This window comes from Cetorhinus maximus, chromosome 14, assembly GCF_964194155.1.
Source record: "Cetorhinus maximus chromosome 14, sCetMax3.hap1.1, whole genome shotgun sequence".
Classification (NCBI taxonomy): domain Eukaryota; kingdom Metazoa; phylum Chordata; class Chondrichthyes; order Lamniformes; family Cetorhinidae; genus Cetorhinus; species Cetorhinus maximus.
Window position 1 is genome coordinate 468832 of NC_135892.1, and position 24886 is coordinate 493717.

Below are 24886 nucleotides of genomic sequence, written 5' to 3' on the forward strand. Positions count from 1 at the left end.
TCACTTGTGAGAGACAGTCATTGCCTGGCACTCGTGTGGCACGAATGTTACTTGCACTTATGATTGCAATCGTGAATGTTGTTCAGGTCTTGTTGTATATTGGCTCAAACTAATTTTGTATCTGAGGGTAGGGAAACAGAGTTAACGTTTTAAGTCCGTATGAGTCTTCTTCAGAGCTGAGCTCTGTCAGCTCTGAAGTAGTAATATGGATTTGAAACATTAACTGTTTCTCTATTCTCAGATGCTGTCAGACCTGCTGAGTTTTCCCAGCATTTTCTGATTTTATTTCAGATTTCCAGCATCAGCAGTATTTTACATTTATCTGTATCTGAGTTGTGAATGGTACTGATCATTGCATATTCATCAGCGAACAAGTCCCACTTCTGACCTTATGATTGAAAGAAGGTCATTGATGATGCAGCTGATGAGGGCTGGGCCTAGGACTATTCTGTAACACCTTTCAAACTGAAGGCCAATGCACAGTAACAACGCATAAGCCGAATTTCTGTCAGGTCCACAATCTCAGACTCATCCAGGCTGCCCGTGAAGGTAAAAATGTTCTGAGGGAGAAAGTCAGAGGTAGGTTGCAGAAATTAGCTCCTAGTGAACAAGATAAAAGTGTGATCACTATGAAAGAAGGGTGAAGCTGTTCAGATTGCTGCTTTGATAAGACAATGTTTGGTGTAGCAGCTGGCTTGGAGGATACCTAAGGTCTGCGGCTATGCCCAGGAGGAACTTAAGCACAGAAAACTGCAAGGGAATTGGTGTCAAATGGCCTGAAGAATCAAAGTGGCACGTGATAGAGGCAAGGCAAGTCAAGTTTTGTCAGATGTGGAAAAACGACAGAAGTTGAAGTAGGGAATAAGGAGCTCAAGCCCAGATTTCAACTCTCTGTGTTGTAACTTCACATAAACAAACTCATGAGGCAAAGTGATCTATTTTGTGAAGTAGCCTGAATGTATTCAATTCAAGTAGAAGCATTCTTCACAAAGATAAAAGTCAATATGAATTCTTTTGATTAGCAGCACACTAACATACTGTGCAGTTCAATGGATTCTGGTTCTCACTTTGCTACAAGAGCCTACATGGCACTTTCTACCATCATCATAGAGCAGCATTAATATTGAAGCTGTGACAGAAACAGCAGTTCTGCTTCTTGTTCTCATTTATCAAAGGGCTTCAAAAAGAGGCGCATAATGTTTAAAAAAGGAACGAAATACAAGGAACACCAGTGATAACTAGCAAATGCACACATTGTATCATGATTCATTCCTGGGCTAAAAATACGATATAGGATCAAAATCCACAAAAGCTGAAATAACTGCCTTCATAAACCCATATAAGGCCACCTAAAAGCTCTGCCTTGCGTGACTTATTACAGTGAAGAACAGATTAAAGATATTGATTCCTGCCTGGAGATAGGACTCGGTAGGAGGACAGGGGTAAGCAGCACAAGCAGCTTGCTAAACTATTGATCCTCCTTGACAGCAAACCAGTACTTCAAAAATGAAGGTCAGCACATTTTTATAAAAGTAATACTGGCTGCTGGATTGCTCGCTGGGGTGTACTCTGATAAGTGTGACTTGCCCCAACTCCAGTCTAAAAATCTACAAGCCATCATGTAATTATTGCTTTACAATGCTTGACATTGTACGTGTGTATGGCAAGTTAAATCTTCAACCTCTCACTGGGCAAGTAACAGGTGGTGACCAGAGATGGCACTATTAGTCAAAACTGATTCTTCTGCTTTCAGCAATGAGTTGCAATGTCACAGAAACTGTATGAGGTATAATGTTTATATTTGATCAGTTTCATACTTTTTTGTGCAAAGGTGTTTGTAGTGTAATTGTTTCAGTCAACATCATTTTTCACACTAGTAAAATAGCATTCTGATGATTTGTACAGAACACAGGGCTTTTAAAACTCTGCTTCCTACTTGCAAATTTGAAATTAAATTTCTTTACAAACTGGTCAGCATACAGCCGAGTGTAATAACCAGCATGCAAATGTAACCAGCATATCAGTGTAAACTTTTGGAGCTTGAGGAAAATAAGAACATATACCCTTATATCATTTATGTTTTGAAAATTAAATTTTGAAATGATCAAATTATAATTTATGTGGATTAAGCTGAGCATTTTTAAGAAAGTGAAATTGCAAAAGCATTTCTGTTCGTTGTTAACACATTCTGATGTCATATAAAGCATTCAAAGATACACAAAATAAGCTGAAATAAAAAAGGCTTGATACAAACCAAAATAGTGACTTTGGGTTATTAAGTGCGTATTTATATCTGTTTGGAATTGCTGTCAATGTGGGAAAATTGCATTCTCTGGTCCATTGTATGGAGTCGGGCCTATGCTAATAAGTTAAGTGGAGCTTAAGTAGATGTTACTCTGGAACTGTGCAAATGATTGCAGATATTTGTGCATCACCATGGCCAGAATTTGAGAGAGCGAGTCATGTTTTAGAGTAAAACCTTACTAATAAAAAAGGCTCAAATCCACTCTTATGTCATAGTTGCACTGAAACTTTCCAGGAAATTCCCAGTCGTTGGGTGAATATCAATATTTGTCGAAGCAAATTTTAACACTTGTCATGAAGCTATGCCCCTTTATTTTTAAAAAGATGAATTTTCAACTTTCAACTGACAGGAACTTTTGCAATTTGAGCTGAGTCACAGCAAAACTGCTTAAAATGCAGGCCACATTCCGAGGTGAAGGTGAGAAACAAACAAATCATCCTCGGTGGGGTGGGGGTGGGGGGGTGTGTGACGAGAGAGACATTTCCTATAACCCAGCCCAGACACCCATCGAAACGCATAGCTGTCTAAGGAATGAACAGTAAAAATGCAAAGTATTGGATATTGAAACAATGGCTGCCACACACAGACACACCCAAAACCTCTTGGAAATACATGACGGGTGAAGTATTTCAAGGCAAGGATGCTCAGCCACTAGAGAGAGACTGCAAGTGACTCAGGCAGTGCTGAGAGCTGCCCTCTCTCTCTTTTGAAACAAGCGTGTCACCCAGTTCGAGAAACCAACTCTACCACAAGCCTACCAACGAACCGAGATCTCATAATAATTGCAACATCTTCTACATTTGATCACATCCAAGAACCCGGCTAACCTAAATCAGCTGTAGTGTTTAAAATCTATGCTTCAAGAACAATCAAAGGACACTTAACCATGTAACCATGAGATTTTTAGGGAGGTGACGGCTCTACTGCAAGTTCATCCCAAACTTCCGCACTGTAGCTGCCCACTGACAGAGCTACTCCAGAAAAAAGCAAAAGTAGCACGGACCAAGAAATGCCAGGCAGCTTTCAAGAAGCTGAAAGCCATTTTAATAAATGAACCAATGCTAGCAGATCCAGACTTTAGCCAAGCATTTAAAGTAGCCATTGATGCTAGTGACCTCGGGGTAGGGGCTGTCCTCCTTCAGGAAGGTGAATCAGGAATAGACAGACCACTTGGATACTTCTCCAAAAAAACTGAACAAACATCAGAAACTGTATTCCACAGTAGATAAAGAAACCCCAGGTTTATTACTGCCTCTCAAACACTTGCCATAAATGGATAAAGAGAGGTCACAGTCTAAACCGACCACAACATTTTGACCTTTGTAGAGAAATTCAAAACTCAGAATGTAACGCTATTCTGTGGGAGTTTGTTTTGCCAACCATGATACCTAAAAATCACCCATATTGCAGGGAGATCGAATGTGGTTGTGGATGCTCTGTCCGGAACTTAGACCCAGTTAGAATGAATGGGGTAATCCAGACCAGGGCTAAGAGAGTGAATATGGTGAACGCACTTTTTTTGTTGTTTTGTGTTTTTATACTTTATAACGAAATGAGAATGAATCTCATTTCATTTTTTGTGATAGGGAGTGTCATGAGGCTATGCCTCTTTATTTTTGAAAATACAATTTTTCAACTCTCTACTGTACATAGCTTCCTAGTAAATCTGTATATAATCTTATCTTCAAATAGAGAACCCACATTATTGTTTCACAAATCCTTGTGTATGATTGGTAGGTTGACATCAAACACAAGAACGTAACAAGGATAAGCATCCTTGCCATGGTGGAACAACTAGCTCAGAAGCCTCATGGCCTTGCCTCAGGTAGTGACAGACATTTGAAGGTTGCTGGAACAAGACTGTTGATTGTATATTAATTGTGTTTAATTCTTTACCAGTGCTGGGCATTAACTGGGAATTCATTTGTGTGCCTAAGTACATACATGTGATGTGCATCTCTGCACCAAGTGACAAGTGAATGCTGATTAAATAAAACTAAGAGTGGAAAGACGATTTTGGGTTCCAAGGTCAACAGGCTTTCTGGGCTGTAGCACAGCTGATTGTAAATTGTTGGAAAGAGGGGTTAGGCATTGCTGCTGCTGCCTGGAACCAGGGGCCTGGGGCCCAAAGGAGAGGAAAGAGAAAGTCTGCCTGCAAGGGAGGACTGGTGTGTTGCTGACTCCCCGTATTGGGAGGGGGAGAGGAGGAGGAGGAGGAGGAAGCCACAACCAGTAGAAATAAGATCTGCTCTGAGGAGAGAGAGAGAGAGAGAAATAACAACAAAACTTAAATCAAGAGGTGAGTGCTTGCTGCACTTTTCTGCTAAGGACTGTTCCTGCAGGATGTGGGGAAGAACGAAGACAGACTGGGAGGTTGTGAGGTAGGTTGTGTGCGCGCTGCTGCAAATTACCTAGGCTGTGTATGTTAATAAACCCCACCCTCCCTCCTTGCCTAGCTCAGGGCAACTGGAGCTGCCAGGGTGAAGATTTTCTTTAACCTCATTGTTAAAACCTGGTGGAGGACTGTGTTTGGATAGTTCTGGCTGTCCTACAAACATCTCCTCCCCCTACCAGGAAAGCCACCAGAGACTTTGACAATCTACAAAGTGCACTCCTGCATCAACCACCCTTTAACCTTCCTTTTTCTGTCTCTCTAACTTTGAGGAGATCATTTTGACCTGCAGTCCCCTCAGCAATTGCTATTGTTATCCACAGGCTGTTTAGAAGGGAGGAGCCCACTTTTCCATCTGATTCTAGGGATGGGCATGTTTTCATTTTCCCTTGGTGCACTTCTGTGCAGCCCAAGCATGTCATCAAACTGGGGACTTGGGGTGGATGTACCTTGCTAAACTCCAATGGCAACTCCATCTTTGCCAATGGCAGGGTCTGCGAGGACCTACGTGGGGGTGGCTGCCTCTCCTACTCCCCCTGCTCCTATAGCCCCTTCACCATTCATGCTAACCACCAAAAAGCATGGGGTGAAGAGCTACATTAATTCTAACATGACGATCGAGGCATGAGAGGCCGGGGCTGCGTTTGTTGGCCCCGCAGCCATCGTCATCGCCTCACAAATGTATGGGAAGGCTGTGTTCTTACTGAAGACCAATTGGGTGGTACACCTGGCCCTCTAGGTGGGTCATGTAGGGAGGTGGGGCATGTTTGAAAGGACTGTCCTGCCTCCTCGGCAGCACAAACCACCCTGGCAGCTGAGGATGGCACTGCAACACCACCCCCCACTTCACCATCCGAACCCTTGGGCGTGTAGTCAGCATCAAGCACGGCTAAAGCTGTGGGTGTGGAGTCTGCGTGGCAAAAAGCCAAGAACATCGAAGCGAGCCCCCTAGACAATGCAAACTGACCTGCGAGCAAACCAGCATGCGTTCCAGTGCCCATGAGCAAACCCATATGTCCCTGTGCCTGCGAGTAGCTTAGGTTGCGATTCTCCCGAGTGCACCCGAGTCTGGGGTCGTGCCCGCTTTGTGGGACTTGTAAATCCTAAGGCCAGGCTCAGGGCCGGACACCTCATCTGACATAGAAGTCTCCTTCCCTCCAAATCCCTCAAGGAAAAGGTGCCACTCCTCATGCACGAGGGGAAGAATTGTCCTTCCATGGAGGAGTCGTCAGTATCTCAAGTGGATCCTACACCCAATCCCACTACCACAGACTCTTGACAGGGCCTGCTCCTGCCTGGGGCTGGGGTGTGGGACAGAGACACAGAACAGAGAGTTAAACGGCTGGTGTGGTTGCTGCTTCCCCCGTTATCTTGTGGATTCTCTGGAGAGCCATGTTAGGTCTACCAGGCTGGTGTGTTTTAGTTGAAACTAAGCCCCTCAAAAACATTACCCGTGTAAAAGCTGACCCATTAAAACTTTAGTGCCTAAAAGATTGGTCTCAAAAATTCAACTTTTACATGAGTATATAGAGTAGTTTTAAAAAAATGTTTTCATGGGATGTGGATGTCGCTGGCTAGGTCAGCATTTGTTGTCAAGCCCTAATTGTCCTTGAGAAGGTGGTGGGGTGTCGCCTTCTTGAACAGCTCCAGTTCATTTGGTGTAGGTACACCCAGTGTTGTTAGGGAGTTCCAGGATTTTGACCCAGTGAGAGTGAAGGAATGGTGATATAATTCCAAGTTAGGATGGTGTGTGGCTTGGAGGGGAACTTGACTTCTGTTTGGTTTTTATTATGGGTAGGAAGGAGAGGACAGGGAAAAAATGAAGCTTACGAGAAGGTCCCCTTCAAACCCATCTAAGAGATGTCTAAGGTTTTGCATTGCTTCTTACGAGTTCAGGAACTCTTGAAACTGCTAGATAACAAAAATCATTTCTTGCAATTTCATGAACATGTCTAAAAAAATTCAAAAGACTTAATAAAGGCTAATGATTGCTCAGAGATTACAATTTCTTTTCACAAGACATTTCTAATTCCTAGCAATGAACATAAAAGAACTAACGTATGTTTTATACGTATTCCTATATGTAGAGGATCACACATCATGTGTGTCAGCATCAAAACATTTGAAAACTCTCATTTTTTTTTCTGACCTCCAAAAGCTGGGATGACTTGGATTATTATTCACTGGGATGGGGGATGTGAATGTAAGTTATGTACATTTTTTTTTGAGAAATTTGTACAAGGTCATTTTTCACCGGCAGGCCAAAATATTTGGAGAAGGCTTTGTTAAATGATTACTAGTTTGTGTATTAATTCAAATTTCATGACATTAGGAAAATACCATCAACTTAACTTAAGTGAACAGATTAGCATTTTAAAAAGCCAATGTTAGAAAAATGTTGGCGTGGTTACTAAAACAGGAGACATTTTCACTAAAATTCAGATGAAAATATTATCCCAAATTAACTTTTTCCTAAGCTCACATTAGCCACACTTTGTAAAAACATGCTCAAGAATGTGAAATGCTATTATTCTTTTACATGCTTCCTGTAGCTGAAGGGACAGATAATCTACTGTCCAACCTTCACCAATACTTGGTTTCTGCTGACCGACTTGCAGTTGAACAGCAACCAAGTAATAATGATTCATGTGATTTCTTCTGTCCTCAACCTATATGTGGACAGGCTCCTCACATTTAGCCCAGCAGCTTACCTCACTAAAATGTGTGAATCAAATCTGTCTCTTTCCATTCCTTGACAACATTTGGCCCATCAAAGCACTGCACTATCGCATTCAGTACTCTCAGCATGAACACACAACAGAATTTACTGAGTCCCTTCCTCTCTTATTTTCCCCCTTCAAAGTTTGTATAGATAATTATATTTGCAGCCAGTTCATGTATGTGCTGTACAACTTTTTCTTCTCTGGTGTAATCCTCTACTGCAAGTTGATGGTAGTAAATACATGTTTGTTGTGCAGGAAATTCAACATTAAAAGCACACAGCAAATAAGAACATGCAAATTTATGACAAGTAGATTATTCAGTTAATAGGAAATGATTATTCATATGGAAACAGTATTTGTGTTCTGGTTCTTCTGTAGAACTGGCTGCAGAATTCAGTGCTTTCTGATGGCCAGTGCCAAATGTTGCACCTGCTTTCCTATGATAATAGTTCAGATGCTTGAGTTCTGCCACTGGGGATCCAACCTCAAGCCTTTGGTTCAGGAACAAAAGCAGGCGCATTCCCTGTTGGACCTTGCTCTTGGATGGCAGTGCACAATAAATGCCGCTCAGCAGACTGTGACAGCATGTGGTTGCACTTGTGTCTGCTGTGGGACCTGTAGCGGGAATTTCCAAATGCTATCGTCTCCACAGCAGCTTCATTCTAATTTATATCTTTATATTGTGCTCAGAAGGAACCACTAACATAAAATTCAAGAGAAATCTAATTAGATCAGATAAATATAGAATGATAACAGATGTTTCAGTTTTAATAGTTTATATGTAAAACATGCCATAGTAAAGCAGCTGAACAGACTGACAATTTAAAAAGAACTTAAGAGTAACAATCTCACTACTAATAATTCAAATGACATGCCACTTGTAAATCCTTTTTTATACAGCCTGTGTTAATTACTAAACCATGTTGTACAACAAAATCAAACAAGTGAAAAAACAATTCCAGATATCCCCTAACAGTAAAGAAGAACATTATGCCTTCACTTAAAGGTTGGCTAGAACAGATTTTTTGCAGGAGCCTTCACTGATGTTTTGAACTATTTTGCCGCTTTCAATAATTATGTCAAATGTATTGTATGCAGCATCTTTTTTTTTCAAAACAACCTTCTGTTCTAAGTAGACGCATTCCATTTGTTTTAGTTCATAAAGTACTGAATTAAACAGAACTTAATGCTGAACAGGAGCAAAATCAATACTAGGACTAGTGCTTTAAGGGTTACAAATTGACTAAAATATTTCTCCCCACCCCAAGATACAAGGAATTACCATTTTAAAATTACAAACTTTATAACTGTTGTCCTCAGGAAAATAACTGGTTTTAATTATTGTCATAAATGCAACTGATCAGTGGTAGAATGGGTACAATAGTGCTTGCACTCTTACACTGCTATTATAATCTTGGCAGAAGAGGTTTTTAAAGCTTTGTGTACTTCTAGGTGACCACAAAATGCAAAAGGTTTAGTATAAAATGCTTGACCATACATCAGTGAGGTTTGCAATGTACCTGTAGTTTGCACTGAAAGACACAATCTTGCATAAGTAGCTATATGATTGAGTTACAGTCTAAATACCAGTGAATAGCCAATTAAAAATGTTCTAATTTAAAGGCACACACCCACACACATAACTTATTAGGCCTATTTCTATCAATCAAATTTAAACAATTGGAAAAAGAAAAGCAGAAAACCAGGTCTGCTCTTCACAATTCACTGAAATGAAATTTCACTGGAATAAAAACACATGTATGCATAATGTGAAGCTATATCTTCTGCCTGATGCAATATTAAAAAAAGTATTTAAGCTTCACTGCAACAAGTTCCTTCCTTTTCTATTTGACTCAAAAGCATTGTGGTGCTAATTATTACACTGATTAGTTGGGACTTATTTCCCAAAGACTCATTGTATTTGAACAAACAAAATCTTTTCCAAAGCATCAATTTCGTGTTACCATCATTATGATTACAGAGAAGCTAAAACAATGAAGATTCAACATAAAGGAAGTAACTTATACATACTTATTTACATTGTATATTTGAGAACTACTAAATAGCTACCATAGCGGAATTTCTTTTACAAGAAAATTATATTTACTATAGATTTGCAAAATTGATTTGGCTATTGCAAACTTAGATCTGCATCGTCCACTTAATATACTTTACAAATGCAACCTTCTGGTGTTATGCTTGATTAAAAACAAAAACAGATCTATATCCCCATAATTTTAACAATGGTCGACACTGTCTTTTTGACCAAATGACTGCAAAGCACACCCTAGGCTAAACAAAGAGCAACGAACCTTTAGGTTGCTGTGGTAACACATCCTCTGATATTGTCCTCCACTCAGCTGGAGTATTCACTGCTAGTAGGCATTGTGCCTTATCAGATTTCTTCTGCAACCTGCTGGCTGCACAGTGCAATCTTTTTCCTCCCACCTCTCTCCAATTGAGATGCAAATTAATCTCCTCTGCTGATTAAATTCTCCTTAATCTGACTGTCAAGTGCAGATGTAATCGGAGTTTACAGTTCTAGCAATAAAAGCTGTCAGAATGAGGGAGTGTTTTATTCACAGACGGATTATGAAAAGGGCAAGGTATACCGTACAGAATTTGTTTACTGAACTCAACTAATCTACAAGTAACGCAACATGTCAAAAACTGCCCTATGAGTGTACTGTACAGGGGTTATTTAATTCTCTGTGCTTAAATTCTTCCTTTGGATTTTTTGATAGGCAGACTATGTGTAACACAGTCCTTCATACAGTGCATTGCATTACACAGTAAATAAAGTAGTCAGTAGATGTTCAAGAGTATCTCTGGTGTAATGAAATGATTCTTAAGAGTTCCACTACTGAAACAGTATCAAAATGGCCCATTATTCTTTCCACTAACTATTTCAGTTCAATAACTCTAATTTATTATTGGGAACTGAGTTTCAGTCAAACCCAGGAACGTACACGTTGCCCTCAGTAAATATATTAGCTTCAACCATGTATTTCTTTTCACTTTCAGTCATTACCCACACACCAGTGCAAGTTCTGAGAGCATCAACAAGTAGTTTTTCAAATTATATTAGCAGAGACCCGTAAAACATTTGTGGTGCAATTATCTTTATTGCAACGGTATTTTTTTAAGACCCCATCCCATGTCATTCCATTCTTCCCATGCCATAACCATCCCATTCTTTCATCCCTCTCAGATCATTCCCATTCCATTCCCCATCCCACAACTTCTTCCTAAGCCATCCTCTATCCATCCCTCCCATCTTCACTGCATACCTCCCACACCAGGCCATTCCCCACTCCATGCTATCTGCAGCCCCACCATTCTCCCCCACCCCAAAACTGACCCCATCCTTCTCATCATGCCATTCCCACCCCTCCCAATCCCTCACCACCTAATCACTTTAGTCAGGGTAACTTCATTGTTGGGTTACCTTCCGACCCACAAAACATTTGCGTTGAAATTAGTACCTTTATTGTAACAGTATTTCTGTCCTTTTTTAGTACCTTTATTGTAACAGTCATTCCGCCCTTCCCATGCCACACCCATCCCATTTCTTACATCCCCTCATATCATCCCATCCCTTCTTCCCATTCTATCCTGATCCCATATTCTATACCTTCTTTGCGCCTCCCCATGTTATCCTCCCTCCCTCCCATGCTGTCCCAAACCCCTCCCCACTCTTGTAGAGTGCTTTATGTTTGGTGATCTTGTTCTGCACCTGTGGGGTGTCATTGTGTTAATTAGATACACTATACCCTCTCCAGTCCGAAATTCTTAGGACCAAGTCATTTCTGGATTTTGGAATCTTCTGGATTATAGAATAACATTAGAATATCTAACCACAAGTGTGTAAACCAGAAAGCGCTGTAGATATAAACATTTACTTGATACATAGGATAGTGATAAAACATTATAAAGCAGTAATAAAAATTGTTTTACTTATCCAAAGACTGTATATTCCATGTTTCTGCTCCCAAAGTACCGTATTAAAATAACGCTGATGACATCGAGGGTCTGTTCAAACAATTTCTGGACAAGTGATGTTTGCGAACAATAGGTTTCTGGACTGGAGATGTTACGATATATTTTAAAACTTTACTGTGACATTTGGATACTGAATGTACCCAGGCACTGCCCACCAAATAAATGCACCATCAAACACAATGCTTAAGTTGACCAATCAAAACAGTCCAGACAGACAAAAACTGGGACAAGAACAGAAAATGCTGGAAAAACCCAGCAGGCCAAACAGCATCTGTGGAGAGAAAGACAGAGTTAACATTTCAAGTCTGTATGAGTCTTCTTCAGAGGCGAGTCATACGGACTTAATTCTGTCTTTCTCCACACAGATACTGTCAGATTAGCTGAGTTTTTCCAGCATTTTCTCTTTGTTTCAGATTTCCAGCACCCGCAGTATTTTGCTTTTAGACAAAAACTGGGTATCGTTATAGATTTGGTTGCATTTTCAGAACATTCATAAATGTATGATAGTGTTGCTGAACTCTGTGATATGTGATTGATACAGACCTGGTGCCACCTCCAAACAGGATATAGAAAACCTTTTCTATTAGTCAATTTTATAATATAAACAGCAATTTTATAATTGGCTTTATCATAACCAAAACATAAATGATCAGCAAAGGGGCAAACAATCGAATAAAGTAAAACAATGATACCTTAATATCTAAGATTTGAATAGTCAACAGGATGATGCCAGAATCAGTGTAAGAAATGTGATGTTCAAATTACTGAATGATTTAAGACTAATTTGATTGGTTGACATAGAATAAAGAATGAATAAGTAGCCACATGTCAGTGGCCATCATTCCAACGGGAATGTCATTATTTGACCAACAAAGTGAACTAAATAAAATTTGTGGAAATAAACAAAGCTTTCATGAAGAGCATACTGCATCAGAAGGAAAAGGATACAAGCTCTGGTAGAGGGGTATGAGCGACTTCACAGCTCGACTGGCATTGATGCCTGTGGCACGGACGAGACTTGGCAGAAGTTTTTCATTCACAATGGCTCCGTCAAAGAGAGGACCAAAAAATGGGACCTGAAACATATGGAGTCCCTTAACAGTTAAAACACTGTACACAGTTAAATGCTCATACTTACATCAAGAAATTTAAGTTCATTACTGACTGCAACACACAATTTCTAACATTCATCAGACTTGTATTCTGCGAGAGTACACAAAAGCAAGCACAAATCAGGAAAAGACAAATTGCCTCATCAAGCCAATTCATTCTATGTATGTTACCTAGGTCATGCTAGAACATTGATAATATTTAAAATAAGAATATATAATATGTATAACAGCAGAGATTTAGACCGTTAAATGTATGAGACTTAACTTGCAGTGCAAACGCCTGTTGCTGTTTTTAGGAAGGTTAGTTTTGTGGTGTAATTAACATATTTAAATAGGGCTTTGAGCAGGGAAAGGGTGGCAAGAGTTGGCAGCTCCCTGTTATGTACTCTTCTCCAGTATTCTTCGAGTCAGGAGCATTGTCCCAGCCACTGATGTCTTTGGCCTCCCCTCTGCCAATCATGGCCTCTCTCTCTCTCTCTCTATACACCCCCCACCATCACCTCAGATGTCAACCCTTCCCCGATCCTGTCGCTATGTCCAAATTCAGCAATGCCCCCAACCCACCATTGTGATGCTCAAACTTCCCCTACTGTCTCAATGTCTGACCAGCAACTCCCTCCCCATTGCCACCCTCAAGAAAGGAATTTAGAAAAGATCGAGTACTGGTTGAGACTCCAGGCTCTAAAGGTTGGATTTTATGCTTCCGTGCCAATAGGTTTGAAGGCGGGGGAAGGGCTTGTAAAATCCAGCAGGGGGCCTTCCTGCTGCCTAACTGTCCACTCCCAACCAGTCTGAAATTTTACATAGGGTGGGGGAGGCATCAGATGGCGTGCCAGCCCATTGGCCATTTAAGGGCCTCATCCTGCCACCACTGGTATTTTACCTGCACCAGGGGTAGTCCCACACCATGTAAGAAGCCTGGCAGTTTTAGTTGGTATCGGGTGGTTGTGGGGTGACCTCCTCTGAGCGCCCCCTGGGCCCATTGGCGGTACCTTCTCCTCCACCCAAAGTCATTCTCTCTTTAACCCTCCCCCTGGCTTCTTGAACCCAGCTCCCCATCCCTCTACCCCCAAAATTAACTGGGCTCCACGGCATGGTGTCCCAGTAGTGGCCACCACACCAGCAGGCACTGCTGGGACTGCAAAGCTGCCAGTCACCTGATTGGCCAGCAACTTTCTAAGCTGGCATTTCTCCTGAGAAAGGGGTGGAAGTCTCATCTTAAAGCAATTAATGCTGCTCCCAGTGTTAAATTGCTGCAGGATAGCCACCAGGGTTGTGGATGCACCCCTGCACCCCCGCAACCCATGTATAAGTTCACCTGCAGCCAAAAACGTAAGTGAACCCTGTAATTCTTGCAACAGGATATGATACAGCATAAGTCTATAATGTACATGAACTCAGTTATAAACATGGCTTAATAACTTTTTGAAAACATTATGCTCACAAATTTAGTTGGATATAAGAATAAAAGAATAGTATGGAAAATCAAATGCGAAATATAGCCGAGGTTGATGACCCCAGTATTTAGCAACTTGCGTTTCAACAGCACAGTTAATGTGGTAAAGCATTCCCAGGCATTTCACAGGAACATTACCAAAGGTTGACACCAAGTCAGATAAAGAAGCATTAAGACAGGTGACCAACAGCTCAAAGAGGTAGGCTTTTTTTAAAGGAGGTTTCAATCTCACTCTTAGCTCCTGAAACTCAGCCTTCAGGACCTCATCCCTTTTTCTGCCAATGTCATTGGTGCTGATATGGACCACGACCTGATTGTTCACCCTCTCCTGTCAGAATATCCTGGAGCTGCTCAGTGACATCGTTGACCAGAAAGGCAACATACCATCCTAGCTACAGAATCGCCTGTCTGTTCCCTTCACTACTGAATCCCCTACCACTATTGCTCTCCCACTCTTCTTCCTCCCCCACCCTTACAGCTGAGCCAGCCTGGTGCCATGGACTTGGCTCTACATGTACTCACCAGTACTTAGAACAGGTCATTAAGCAGTTTTCATTTAGGAAGTGATGACCGGGATCCATTCCTATTCTGGATGTTGATCCTAGAGCTCCAAATAGAGTAATTCTTATTTGGCCTTCAGTACTCCAGTTTCTGCCGAAATCTTCCCCATCTCCCCAAAACCTTGATAGGTCCCCATGATCCCATCAAAATAGTGGATGTTCACTTGGGGGAAAGAGACCAGCAGACTCATATTATTATAATTAAGCAAAAAGCTTAGTGATAATTTCCTGGTTACAGGAACACATGATCAGTAGTAGGTCATTCAACCCCTCAAAGCCTGTTCAGCCATGATCTAATTCATTGATGGATCTGCATCTTAACTCTATCTGCCTGCCTTGGTTCCATAATCCTTAATCCCCTTGTCAAACAAAAATCCCAGTTTTGAAATTTTCATTTCACTGACCTAGCCTCAGCAGTTTTTTTTTGTGGGGGAGGAGTTCCAGATTTCCACTACCAATAGTCGTTTGGTAGTACAGAACTTGAGTACTCCTGGAGAAAAGGGACATTTTTGTTCAAGCTTTCGTTTTGCACTCATCAGGACAATTTGCAAAGAACACCAAATGTAAAGGGAACAACAATTTATACTGTATGAGAAGAGGATGCTCAGTGGTTGGCAAGTTGACTCTGATTGGTACAGGTGTTTTCATGGAGAATGCACCAGTTGATGATGACTGACAGTTCACTTCCAAGCATTGTTTGAAATTCAAACCAGGCAGCTTGCATATATGTTTCCTTGTTCCTTTTTTCAACAATTTCCACTACCTTTTGTGTGAAGAAATACTTTGACATGTTGTACATAAACAAAAGGTGGGAATGAATGATACTCCATTATTGATTATATTTAAGGCTGGGATAGATACAATTTTTAGTCTTTCAGGGAATGAAGGAATATGAGCAGCGGGCAGGAAAGTGGAGTTGAAGCCTAAGATTAGCCATGATTCTACTGAATAGTGGAACAGGCTCAACAGGCCATGTGGTCTACTACTGCTCCTATCTCATGTGTTCTTGTGTGATATAATACCTGAATGGTCTGGCTCTAATTTTATGCCCCCTTGTTCTGGATTCCTCCACCAGAAAAAATAATTTCATCTACCCTCAATTTCTTTTATCACCTTAAAACACCTGAGTTAGATAACCCCTTAATTGTCAATGCTTAAGTGAACACAAGCCTAGTTTATGCAAACAGCTCTCATTATTTAACCCTTTGCACCCAACTATCATTCTGGTCAATCAATGCTACAACCAAGGCTAATATATCCTTGCTGATGTGCGAAGCCCACAGCTGAATACAGTACTCTTAAATGGGGTCTAACAAGAACTCTCTAACAAGATAAATTTCTACCCTTTTGCATTCAGTCCCTTTGAGATAAAGGGCAACATTCCATTAGCCTTTTAATGATTTCTGTACTGAACCCCTAAATCATTTTCCTCACTTCTTGTCATTTAGAAAATACTCTGATCTACCTTTCTTCAGTACAAAGTGGAAGACCTCACTTTATTTCGAATGCCATCTGCCATTGTTCTCCCTACTTACTAATCTGCCATGTCCTTTCGCAACTTTTAATTCCCATCTCCACTATCTACTGTGCCACCTAAATTGGTGTCATTAGCAAACTTGGATATATGGGTTCCCTGTTCCTTCATTCATTTATAAGTAGCGTGAAAAACTGAGCCCCCCGTACAGGTGCCCGGAGAACACCAATAGGCACACCCTGCGAGTTGGGAGAGATTACCCATTATCCCTACCCTCTGTCTCAAACCTCTCAACTCATTCCCTACCCGCTCCTGGTCTCAATTTTGTTAAGTCTCTTATGTGAATCCTTTTTGAATGTCTTCCAGGAGTCCATATAAATAACACCCATAGACAGTTCCTTATTTATTACATTTGTTACCTCCTCAAAAAATTCAACTAGGCTTGTTAGACATGACTTACCCATTACAAATCAATGTTGGCTCTTTGTGCTCAGTTCAAATCTGCCTAAGCGTTCAGCCACTCTGCCCCTAAAAATAGATTATCATAATTTGTCCACAACAGATACTAGTCTTAATCATTTCTCAGTTTATCCCTTTTATCTTTCTTATAATGTAGTGACTGCAATTTTCAATCCAAGGGGCAATTCTTGAAATAGGCGAGCTTTGAAAGGTATGACTAGAGTATTAGAATTTCCTTGCCTACTTCTTTTAATAGCCTGGGATGGTACCCATTAGAACATGGAGATTTGTCTAGCTTTATTTCCTTTGTTACCTTTAGGCTTGACTATTCCAATGCATTCTTAGCTGGTCTCCCATATTTTACCCTCTGTACACTTGAGAGAATCCAAAATGCTGTTGCCTGTGTCCTAACTTGCATCAAGTCCCATTCACTTATTACCCCTGTGATCACTGACCTACACTGGCTCCTGGTCAAGCAAGCCATGATTTTAAAATTCTCATCCTGGTTTTCAAATCCCTCCATGGCCTCATCCCACCCTATCTCTGTGATCTCCTCCAGCCCCACAACCCTCAGATACCTGAGCCCATCAAATTCTGGCCTGTACAGCATTCCCAATTTTAATTTCCCCACCAATGGCAGCCATGCCTTCAGCTGCCGAGATATTACACTCTAGAACTCCACCTTTACATTTCTCCACCTCCCTACCTTGCTTTCTTCCTTCAAGACATTTCTTAAAATCTAGCTCTTTGACCCAGCTTTTTGTCATCTGACCTAATATTCCCATACATGGCCCAGCGTCATATTTTGTTTTATAAGGCTCTTGTGAAATGCCTTGGGACTTTTTTTATATGATAAAAGTGTTATTTTTTAGTCTCTTTTTTTCTTCAACACCTTTTCTTAAGTTTAAGTTCCTCCTCTGCCACTTTATCCTCCTCATTTACAATGAAGGCCAGTACAAAGTAAGTATTTAGCAAGATTTTCAATTGCAATATCACTTGCTTTTGTTTTTAAGGACCTCATTTGACCCTTAGCCACACTCTTCCTCTGAATACACTTGTAAAAAACCTTCATTATTGTCCATTATATCCTTCACAATTTTTTCTCATCTTTCCTTTTCCATTTCATATTATATCTTTGTTTCATTTTACTGTTCTTTGTAACTGAAAAAGTTTTGTCTTTCAATTTTATAATATTGCTCGCTGGTTGTTGAAAATATTCCATCTTTGTCAGCTGGATCGAAGTACAAGTCTCCTCTCTGGAGTGAATGGAAAGCCTAAGGGTGTTTCCTGATTACCTGGTCAGAACTTGAAGGCCATACTGGTCGAGTCATATCGCCCGGGCTTGACTCTGCAAGGAGCTGAACTTCACTGGAATATCAAACCAGTTTCACAAAGTGCTCGGTTGGGTCTGTTAAGCACTTTTCAAACAGAGATGCTTTGAAAGTCCAAATGCTCCTGTCTGTGCTCTCAATGTGTTAAAAAGTTTAACAGCTGGGAAGGGGGCTCTGCAAGTCTGTAAACTCTCTCCTGGGTGGAAGAATTCCAATCTGATTTGGGCAATACAAATGAGATATTGTCTGATACTGGAACGACTGATTTCAGAATGGTAGCTGCAGTATAAATGCACCCTTAGTCTCACTGGTTTTGAAACAAATGGTTTTGTGTTCATGTCATAATTTTGCATTGTTTTTCTTTATTTTCTTCAATCCCTGCTATATTCCAACATGAGAACACTATGCTATTTTAACTGAAATTTCCTGGCATACAAGCAACAATATAGCAGATGCGCCGTCACGGTTGGCATAAAGAAAAAGAAAAATAGCAGATAAAGTGATAAGAGTTAAAAATATAAAAGTGATAAGAGTACCTATGCCGTTGGAAAAATCTGTTAGGTACATTTTACTACACAAAGAAGAGTGCAGATTTTCCCACATGCATCACTGACTCTAAAATCAATTTAGGACTAAGAGAGGAAACAAAGTGAGAGAGGAATACAGTATTTTCCAAAAAGTAGCAACTGCTGCAACAGTTGTTTTGTTTGACTTAACTAATATAAAACTCTAGCGGAAAAAATCTATATGATGCAGAGAGGCCACCAACTATTATCAGTATTTCAAACCACAAATTTTTCCATCTGGGCCTGGACTTACTGAACAAATAAATGCCACCTATTATTCTTCTGTTGTGCAATTACTACCGGATGACTGCGACAGTCATTGAATAAGCAGACAAAAGAAATAAAAAAAACTCTTGCACCCAGGGAATTCCTCTAATTAGAGTTGGGAGCAAATTTCAACAGGAATTCAGTTTTGTTCAACATCTGCATCTGACAGCTGTCTTTCCAAGCAGCTCTTGTCAATATAATTCTAGCGGGTTGTGACCAGAATATCCTGACTGAAGCAAGTAAATTTTGATCAAATGAACACACGTGTCTAAAATAAAACAATTGCAGCTTGCAAATGTCTATTCCACATTTTCTACCAAGCAGTTTCACAGGATCTTTTGATTCATAACATTTAATTCATAAATTATAAGGTAGTCTCTGAGGTTACAGCTTATTCTCAGACTTCCTTATGAATACATTACCATGTGGCATCAACAGAACTATAGCAAAAGAGAATAGAGGGACAACTCCCTCCATTTGATATTACAGAATGGAACAAAACCAACTCCATACACACACCTATTCCCTTCCCTTGTACAAGAAATTGCATGCTGTTTTTGTTGAGAATAGATTTGAACCCAGATCTTGTGTGTCACACAATGGCAATCCTCCCTGCCAATTGTAGACAACAATATTGCTCCTGGTCAATGGTTATTTTGTGATACGTTTCATCATGTTAATAATGTATATGAGCTATAAAATGTAGAAAATTATCATAAAACATTTCAAAAGTCAAATTTTGAATCAACTATGAAAATCACTCTAATACAACTGATTATTTTAACAAATGATATTTTGTGACCAAAATAGAAACTATCTTAAGGACTGAATATCGTAACTTTATTCTCAGAAATACAGATTTTTTTCCTTAAGAGATTGCTATCTGAGCAGCAACAACTTGCAGTTGCTCACTTGTGGTCCTATTTTTGTAAGAAGAACTGAAAGGGGCATATGTAATAGTGATAACTCATTTGCAGGTTTAGACACACAAATTTGATATCAGCATTTGATCTACAAATCTGGCAATATTGGCCAAATAGGACTGTGGAAGCGTTAAACTGGTTACCAAATGGGTGAGAATTAATTTCACTTGACTAACTGAAAGCTAAATGGAACTGTGTCCCGGGGAACCCATGGTATGTCCCTAGTGATATTTTTAGTGCACTGAGCCTGTAAAACATTCTTGGTCCTATTCTACAGGCAGCTTTTGCTGTCATTGTTTTTAGCATCCTCCATACATCTGTGACGCGTGGAGACTATTTGTATTGACAGACTTTCTATTCTTCTTGAGTAAGGCCTTATTTGAGGCAGGATCGTGTTGCAGTTCATGATAATTGCATCACTTAATTAACGAAGACAAAAAAAATGTGCAAATCAGTGCACGGTTGCCAAGCACCGAAAGAGGACAAAAAAAGGCAGACATTTGTAACAAAAGTGAAAGCAATTTGATCAGAAAATTCTTCTATGATGTTAACATGCTCAATTTTAAAAAGACATTTCAGTTTAACATTTGTCCACGCATCATGCCTCATGTGTCAACAAACATCAGTTATACAAATAAGCAGCATGCTTGAAAGCTTGTCCACAACTATGTCTGTTTCCATGGATTCTGTAACCTGATAAAGGAAATCATTTGATTAAGAAATGCAATTTAAATGGCAGAGTCCATAAGAAGCACAATATGCATCATTCCTAACCAGTCTCTTCCTTTCAGCTTGGTGTCCACCTGGGATAAATCTCAGCACTTAGGCTGTAAAGATGCTTGTGAAAAGTTACTACAGGGTAAAGTTTTTTTGCCTTTTTTGGGGAGCACAAAGACACATTTTGACTCCAGTCTGCACATCTTATGATGTCCTCTATACCAGTGTTCAGGTCTTACTTTGAGTAACCCACTGAAGAAAGAGAATATCTCTCTCTCAAAATCAAAGCGTGACAAGGTTTTCAAATTGGTCATATTAGATTATTGAAATCCTGTTTATTTAGTTAAGCTAATTTAAAGGGACATTGTTGAGGACAGAATGCTATTGCCTGCTTTGGAAATGGGCTCTCATTCTTCATATAGAATTCAAATCTAGATCCACTTCCTGTAAGTGACTATTCTGCCATACCGTCCCTCGGAAAGTACGTTGGACTGATTCAAAAGATTCAGGTATTGTGGCACTGAAACAGAGACCGACAATCTCTTAAATGTTACTCTTTGTGTTCTACCTTACCAGCATGTCATTATCAGGTCTGTTGGTGACCATAAACTTCTCTAAGTAATTTTCAGTCTCTATTTAGATAAATATGCATGCATTTCTAATAGTAAGATATGCCCTAAAGGGGTAATTTTGATCAGCACCAACTGAAATTGCATGCCGTTTGCTACCAGATATCAAGGTAAAATTATATATTATAACTGTCTTGAGTTATTCAACTCAAATTCTTGCCAAAGAGAGAATTTTATTCTTGTGGTTCATACGTCAGGAGACTCAATAATGTGCAATGGGCATTGGCATGCAGAAGTCTCCACTTTTGATGCCTGGAGCAACGGGCTAATTATGCAAACTTGGATTAATTACGCAGTGTCCTGACCCAGCTGCAGTTCTATTATTACATGCCTTGTGCAGAGAACTTGATTGAGGTTAAGAATCGATCAATTTTTCAGTGCCTGGATGTCTGCATGACAGTTCTACACAGTTTTTGAGGGCAAAAAGAAATGATTATGCCATTATCAACTTGGTTCCAGAGGAACAGATCTTGGGTAAGCCTCATATTTCCTGATGTCTTCACCAGTTTTCTACAGTGGATGTGGGGAGAGCAATAGTTTAAAGCCAACTCTGCACGCTATCTGGCCTTGACCACACAATTTATTGTTGCTTCAGGCTTTCTGGATTGCTCAAGCTGCTGGAACATCAATTTTTTGGATCTCCAAAAGAATTTGGCAGGACTTGCATGATGCAAAATGCACTAAAATGCAGCAGAGGCTTAGTTGTGGCCATCTGTCACATGAGTTGATGCAGATTTTGAAGCCAGAAATTGGTACACATTAGGAAAGCATAGAAAATATGATTTATAATTATGAATACAACATGGAAAATAATTCTTGAGCCCCAACAATCTTTATGATGGTATTGCTAGAGAAATGGCATCTCCCTCTTTTGGGTGGAATAAAATGCAATGCAGATGAATGGAAGGAGAAAATGAAGAAGATGCACCGAATGGAAATATTTAATTGAAAGAAATAAAAACAAATGATGTTGGATGAAAATCTGTTCAAGGCAAACATATTTCTAATCATTTAATGAATGCAACTTATTTTTTAAAAAACCCACTTCCCACAAAGCTTACAATGAAATAAAGAGCTTCAATATCTGGAAGCAAAAATTCTCACCATCTTTTTTTTAATTGGAATCCATATTATGCCTGCAGACCCATTCCCAAAAACTGGTCCAATGCCTCTTGTTATAATGTTTGGTCCATTACAGAACAAATAATGTAGAGTGTATAGATTAAGAGTTATGGGTCTCCATTATTCTCAAGGATGAAATGATTTAGTGAGAGGATTCTATTCAGTTAAATAATTCTGCATCTGTTAATTTACTATCCACTATTTCAATGGCCTGTGTTGGTCCCTGGATTTATAGTGCCTCCATAGGAGGGAGGCAGTGGCACAGTGGTAATGTCACTAGACTAGTAATCCAGACACCCAAACTAATGCTCTGGGGATACAGGTTCAAATCCATGGAATATAAATTCAATTAATAAAATTGAGAATTGAAAACCAGTCTCAGTAATAGTGACCATGAAATTATTGACTGTTGTAAAAACCCAATTGGTTCACTAATGTTCCGCAGGGAAGGAAATCTACCATCCTTACCTGGACTGGCCTACATATATGACTCCAGATCCACAGCAAAAACAGAAACAGAAATATCTGGAAAAGCTCGGCAGGTCTGGCAGCATCGGCAGAGAAGAGCACAGTTGACGTTTCGAGTCCTCATGACCCTTCAACAGAACTGTTGAAGGGTCATGAGGACTCGAAAAGTCAACTGTGCTCTTTTCCACCGATGCTGCCAGACCTGCCGAGCTTTTCCAGATATTTCTGTTTCTGTTTTTGTTTTGGATTTCCAGCATCCGCAGTTTTTTGCTTTTATCCAGATCCACAGCAATGTGGTTGACTCTTAATGCCCTCTGAAATGGCCCAGCAAGCCACTCAGTTCAAGGGCAATTAGGGATGGGCAACAAATGCTGGCCTTGCCTGCGACACCCACATCCCATGAAAGAATTTTTAAAAAGCCCTAATGTGGCTCCACAATTGAACAGAATTAGAGTGAAATTTATTTGGTGCTACAGTAGCTGTGTCTTCATCTGCTCCTGCCCGAAGCACTGCAATGCCATCTCTAAACCTCTCTGCTTGTCTCACCTCCTTTAACACTCCTTAAAACCTCTCTCTTTGACCAAACTTCTTGTAACATTTCCTTCTCTGGCTTAGTGTCAATTTTTGTCTGATTATTCTCGTGTGGAGCATCTTGGGATGTTTTACCTCGTTAGAGCTGCTACATAAACGCAAGTTGTTCTACATGCTAAGTCACCAAACTAATATCATTTTTGCCTAATCCCAAGATTGTTCCATATCTAAATATTTATGCCTATAATCAAGTGCAAGAATATTTATCATGATTTCCTTTTCAAAATCTAAATATTTATGTCTATATTCAAATACAATATTTATCACAATTTCCATTTGAAAATTATCAAACCTAGTACTCTAAGTCACTCAACTTTTAATCATCTTCAATTCCTCTAACATTACTGTGTCTGCATTCAGTCTTAAATACTTTCAAGAAAATCTTTAATCTCTTTTTCAGTGATTCATTAAACTTTGAATCTAATATCCAAATATTATTGAATGTCTACTGTCTGCTTATTTCAACAACATTCAAGCAGACGCGGTGATATCTATTGGGTATGACTTGATAACATCATCGACTCCATCCCAGCATCTCAGTAATTGCTCTCAATATCCCGTGTGACACCAATATTACATTTATGAAAATAGGATTTGCATATTGAGGAGAAGGATATATGTTCTCTCAGAACAGAATGTAAGACCAACCAGGAATTTCTTAATCTTATTTCTTCATACCACACAATACTGCACATTACCATATACAATAGAAAATAAAAACAGAAAATGCTGGAAAAACTCAGCAGGTCTGGCAGCATCTGTGAAAAGAGAAACAGAATTAACCTTTCAAGTCCTTATGACTCCTCTTTAGAGCTTTTATTTTAGTGTTGCACATTACATAAGAGGTATAAACAATGGTATAAGAAATGAACGTTCCTGCTATGAGACTGGTAGATGGTTGAGAGATTTTTTTTTAAAGCAATGCACTGTGCACTGGCACATCTTGCTGAATCTTGTTTGTCCAGCTAAGCAGATTATTTTAGCAATGAAACAAAGCTGCTAAATTATATGGAATTAATAACAGCATAGTGGCAAAGCAAAAGTGGTCAATGGATCAAATCTATCATCTGATAATTCTATACACCTCTGCCAATGACTGAGGTAGTGATGGCAGTAAGTAGCTGAACAATACAAACAAGGAGGGCCCCGGTTTTGCTTACTGTTGTATATTGAGTTAGCTGAACTCGGTTGGAGAAAGTGCAAGGAAGTCACAGCTATCCTTATTGCAAAATAATCCAAAGTTCCTGCTCTGATTGGTATTACTTCTGCTGGAAGTGCAAATGTGGACATCAAATGGATACAAGACTGTGTTCAGCTGCGACGTTCCCATGGCTGAATCGATTGTTTGCTTTTGGTGTCTTGGGTCACTGATGAAGAACTGTGCCTTGAACAAGCACTGAGGGTACCTGACACTTGTACCTTAACTCAGCCTTCAATAAAAAAGACCAGACATAGTGGTAGATTGTGCTTCAGAAGGTTAGCAGATGGTAAATTGTTTGTTTTTGTGTGGAGATACGGTATTGGAGTTTCATTTTGCTTTTTGCATTGCAGCGGTAATACCTCTTGTTGTGAAGAGGTTAAATGAAGTAAAATAAAATTATTTTGCTTTCCTCTGAGGTTTGAGAAGCATCTTAAGGATCCATTGAAAAGCACCAACAAGACGACATGATGTCAACACAGTTAGTGAATAACTGAATGCATAAAGTAAAGGAGGAAGCGTATGTAAATTGAAGATTCAGCATTACTGTGTTATTGTCATTGTTCCAACATTATCAAAAAGGTTAGATTG

At 39.8% G+C, this 24886-nt stretch overlaps 1 protein-coding gene across 3 annotated transcripts in view; it reads right to left on the reverse strand.

Annotated features, from left to right (window-relative positions):
• Positions 1-24886, reverse strand: part of ralgapa2 (Ral GTPase activating protein catalytic subunit alpha 2) — a 515740-nt gene that overhangs the window by 154771 nt on the left and 336083 nt on the right. For 2 of the 3 annotated variants that reach the window (XM_078556382.1, XM_078556383.1), the window contains exon 38: positions 12371-12498. In XM_078556382.1, coding sequence (XP_078412508.1) covers positions 12371-12498 — 128 coding nt within the window. Of the gene's footprint in view, positions 1-12370; positions 12499-17375; positions 20264-24886 lie in introns of those variants that run through there. The other variant, XM_078556384.1, reaches the window with a different exon arrangement.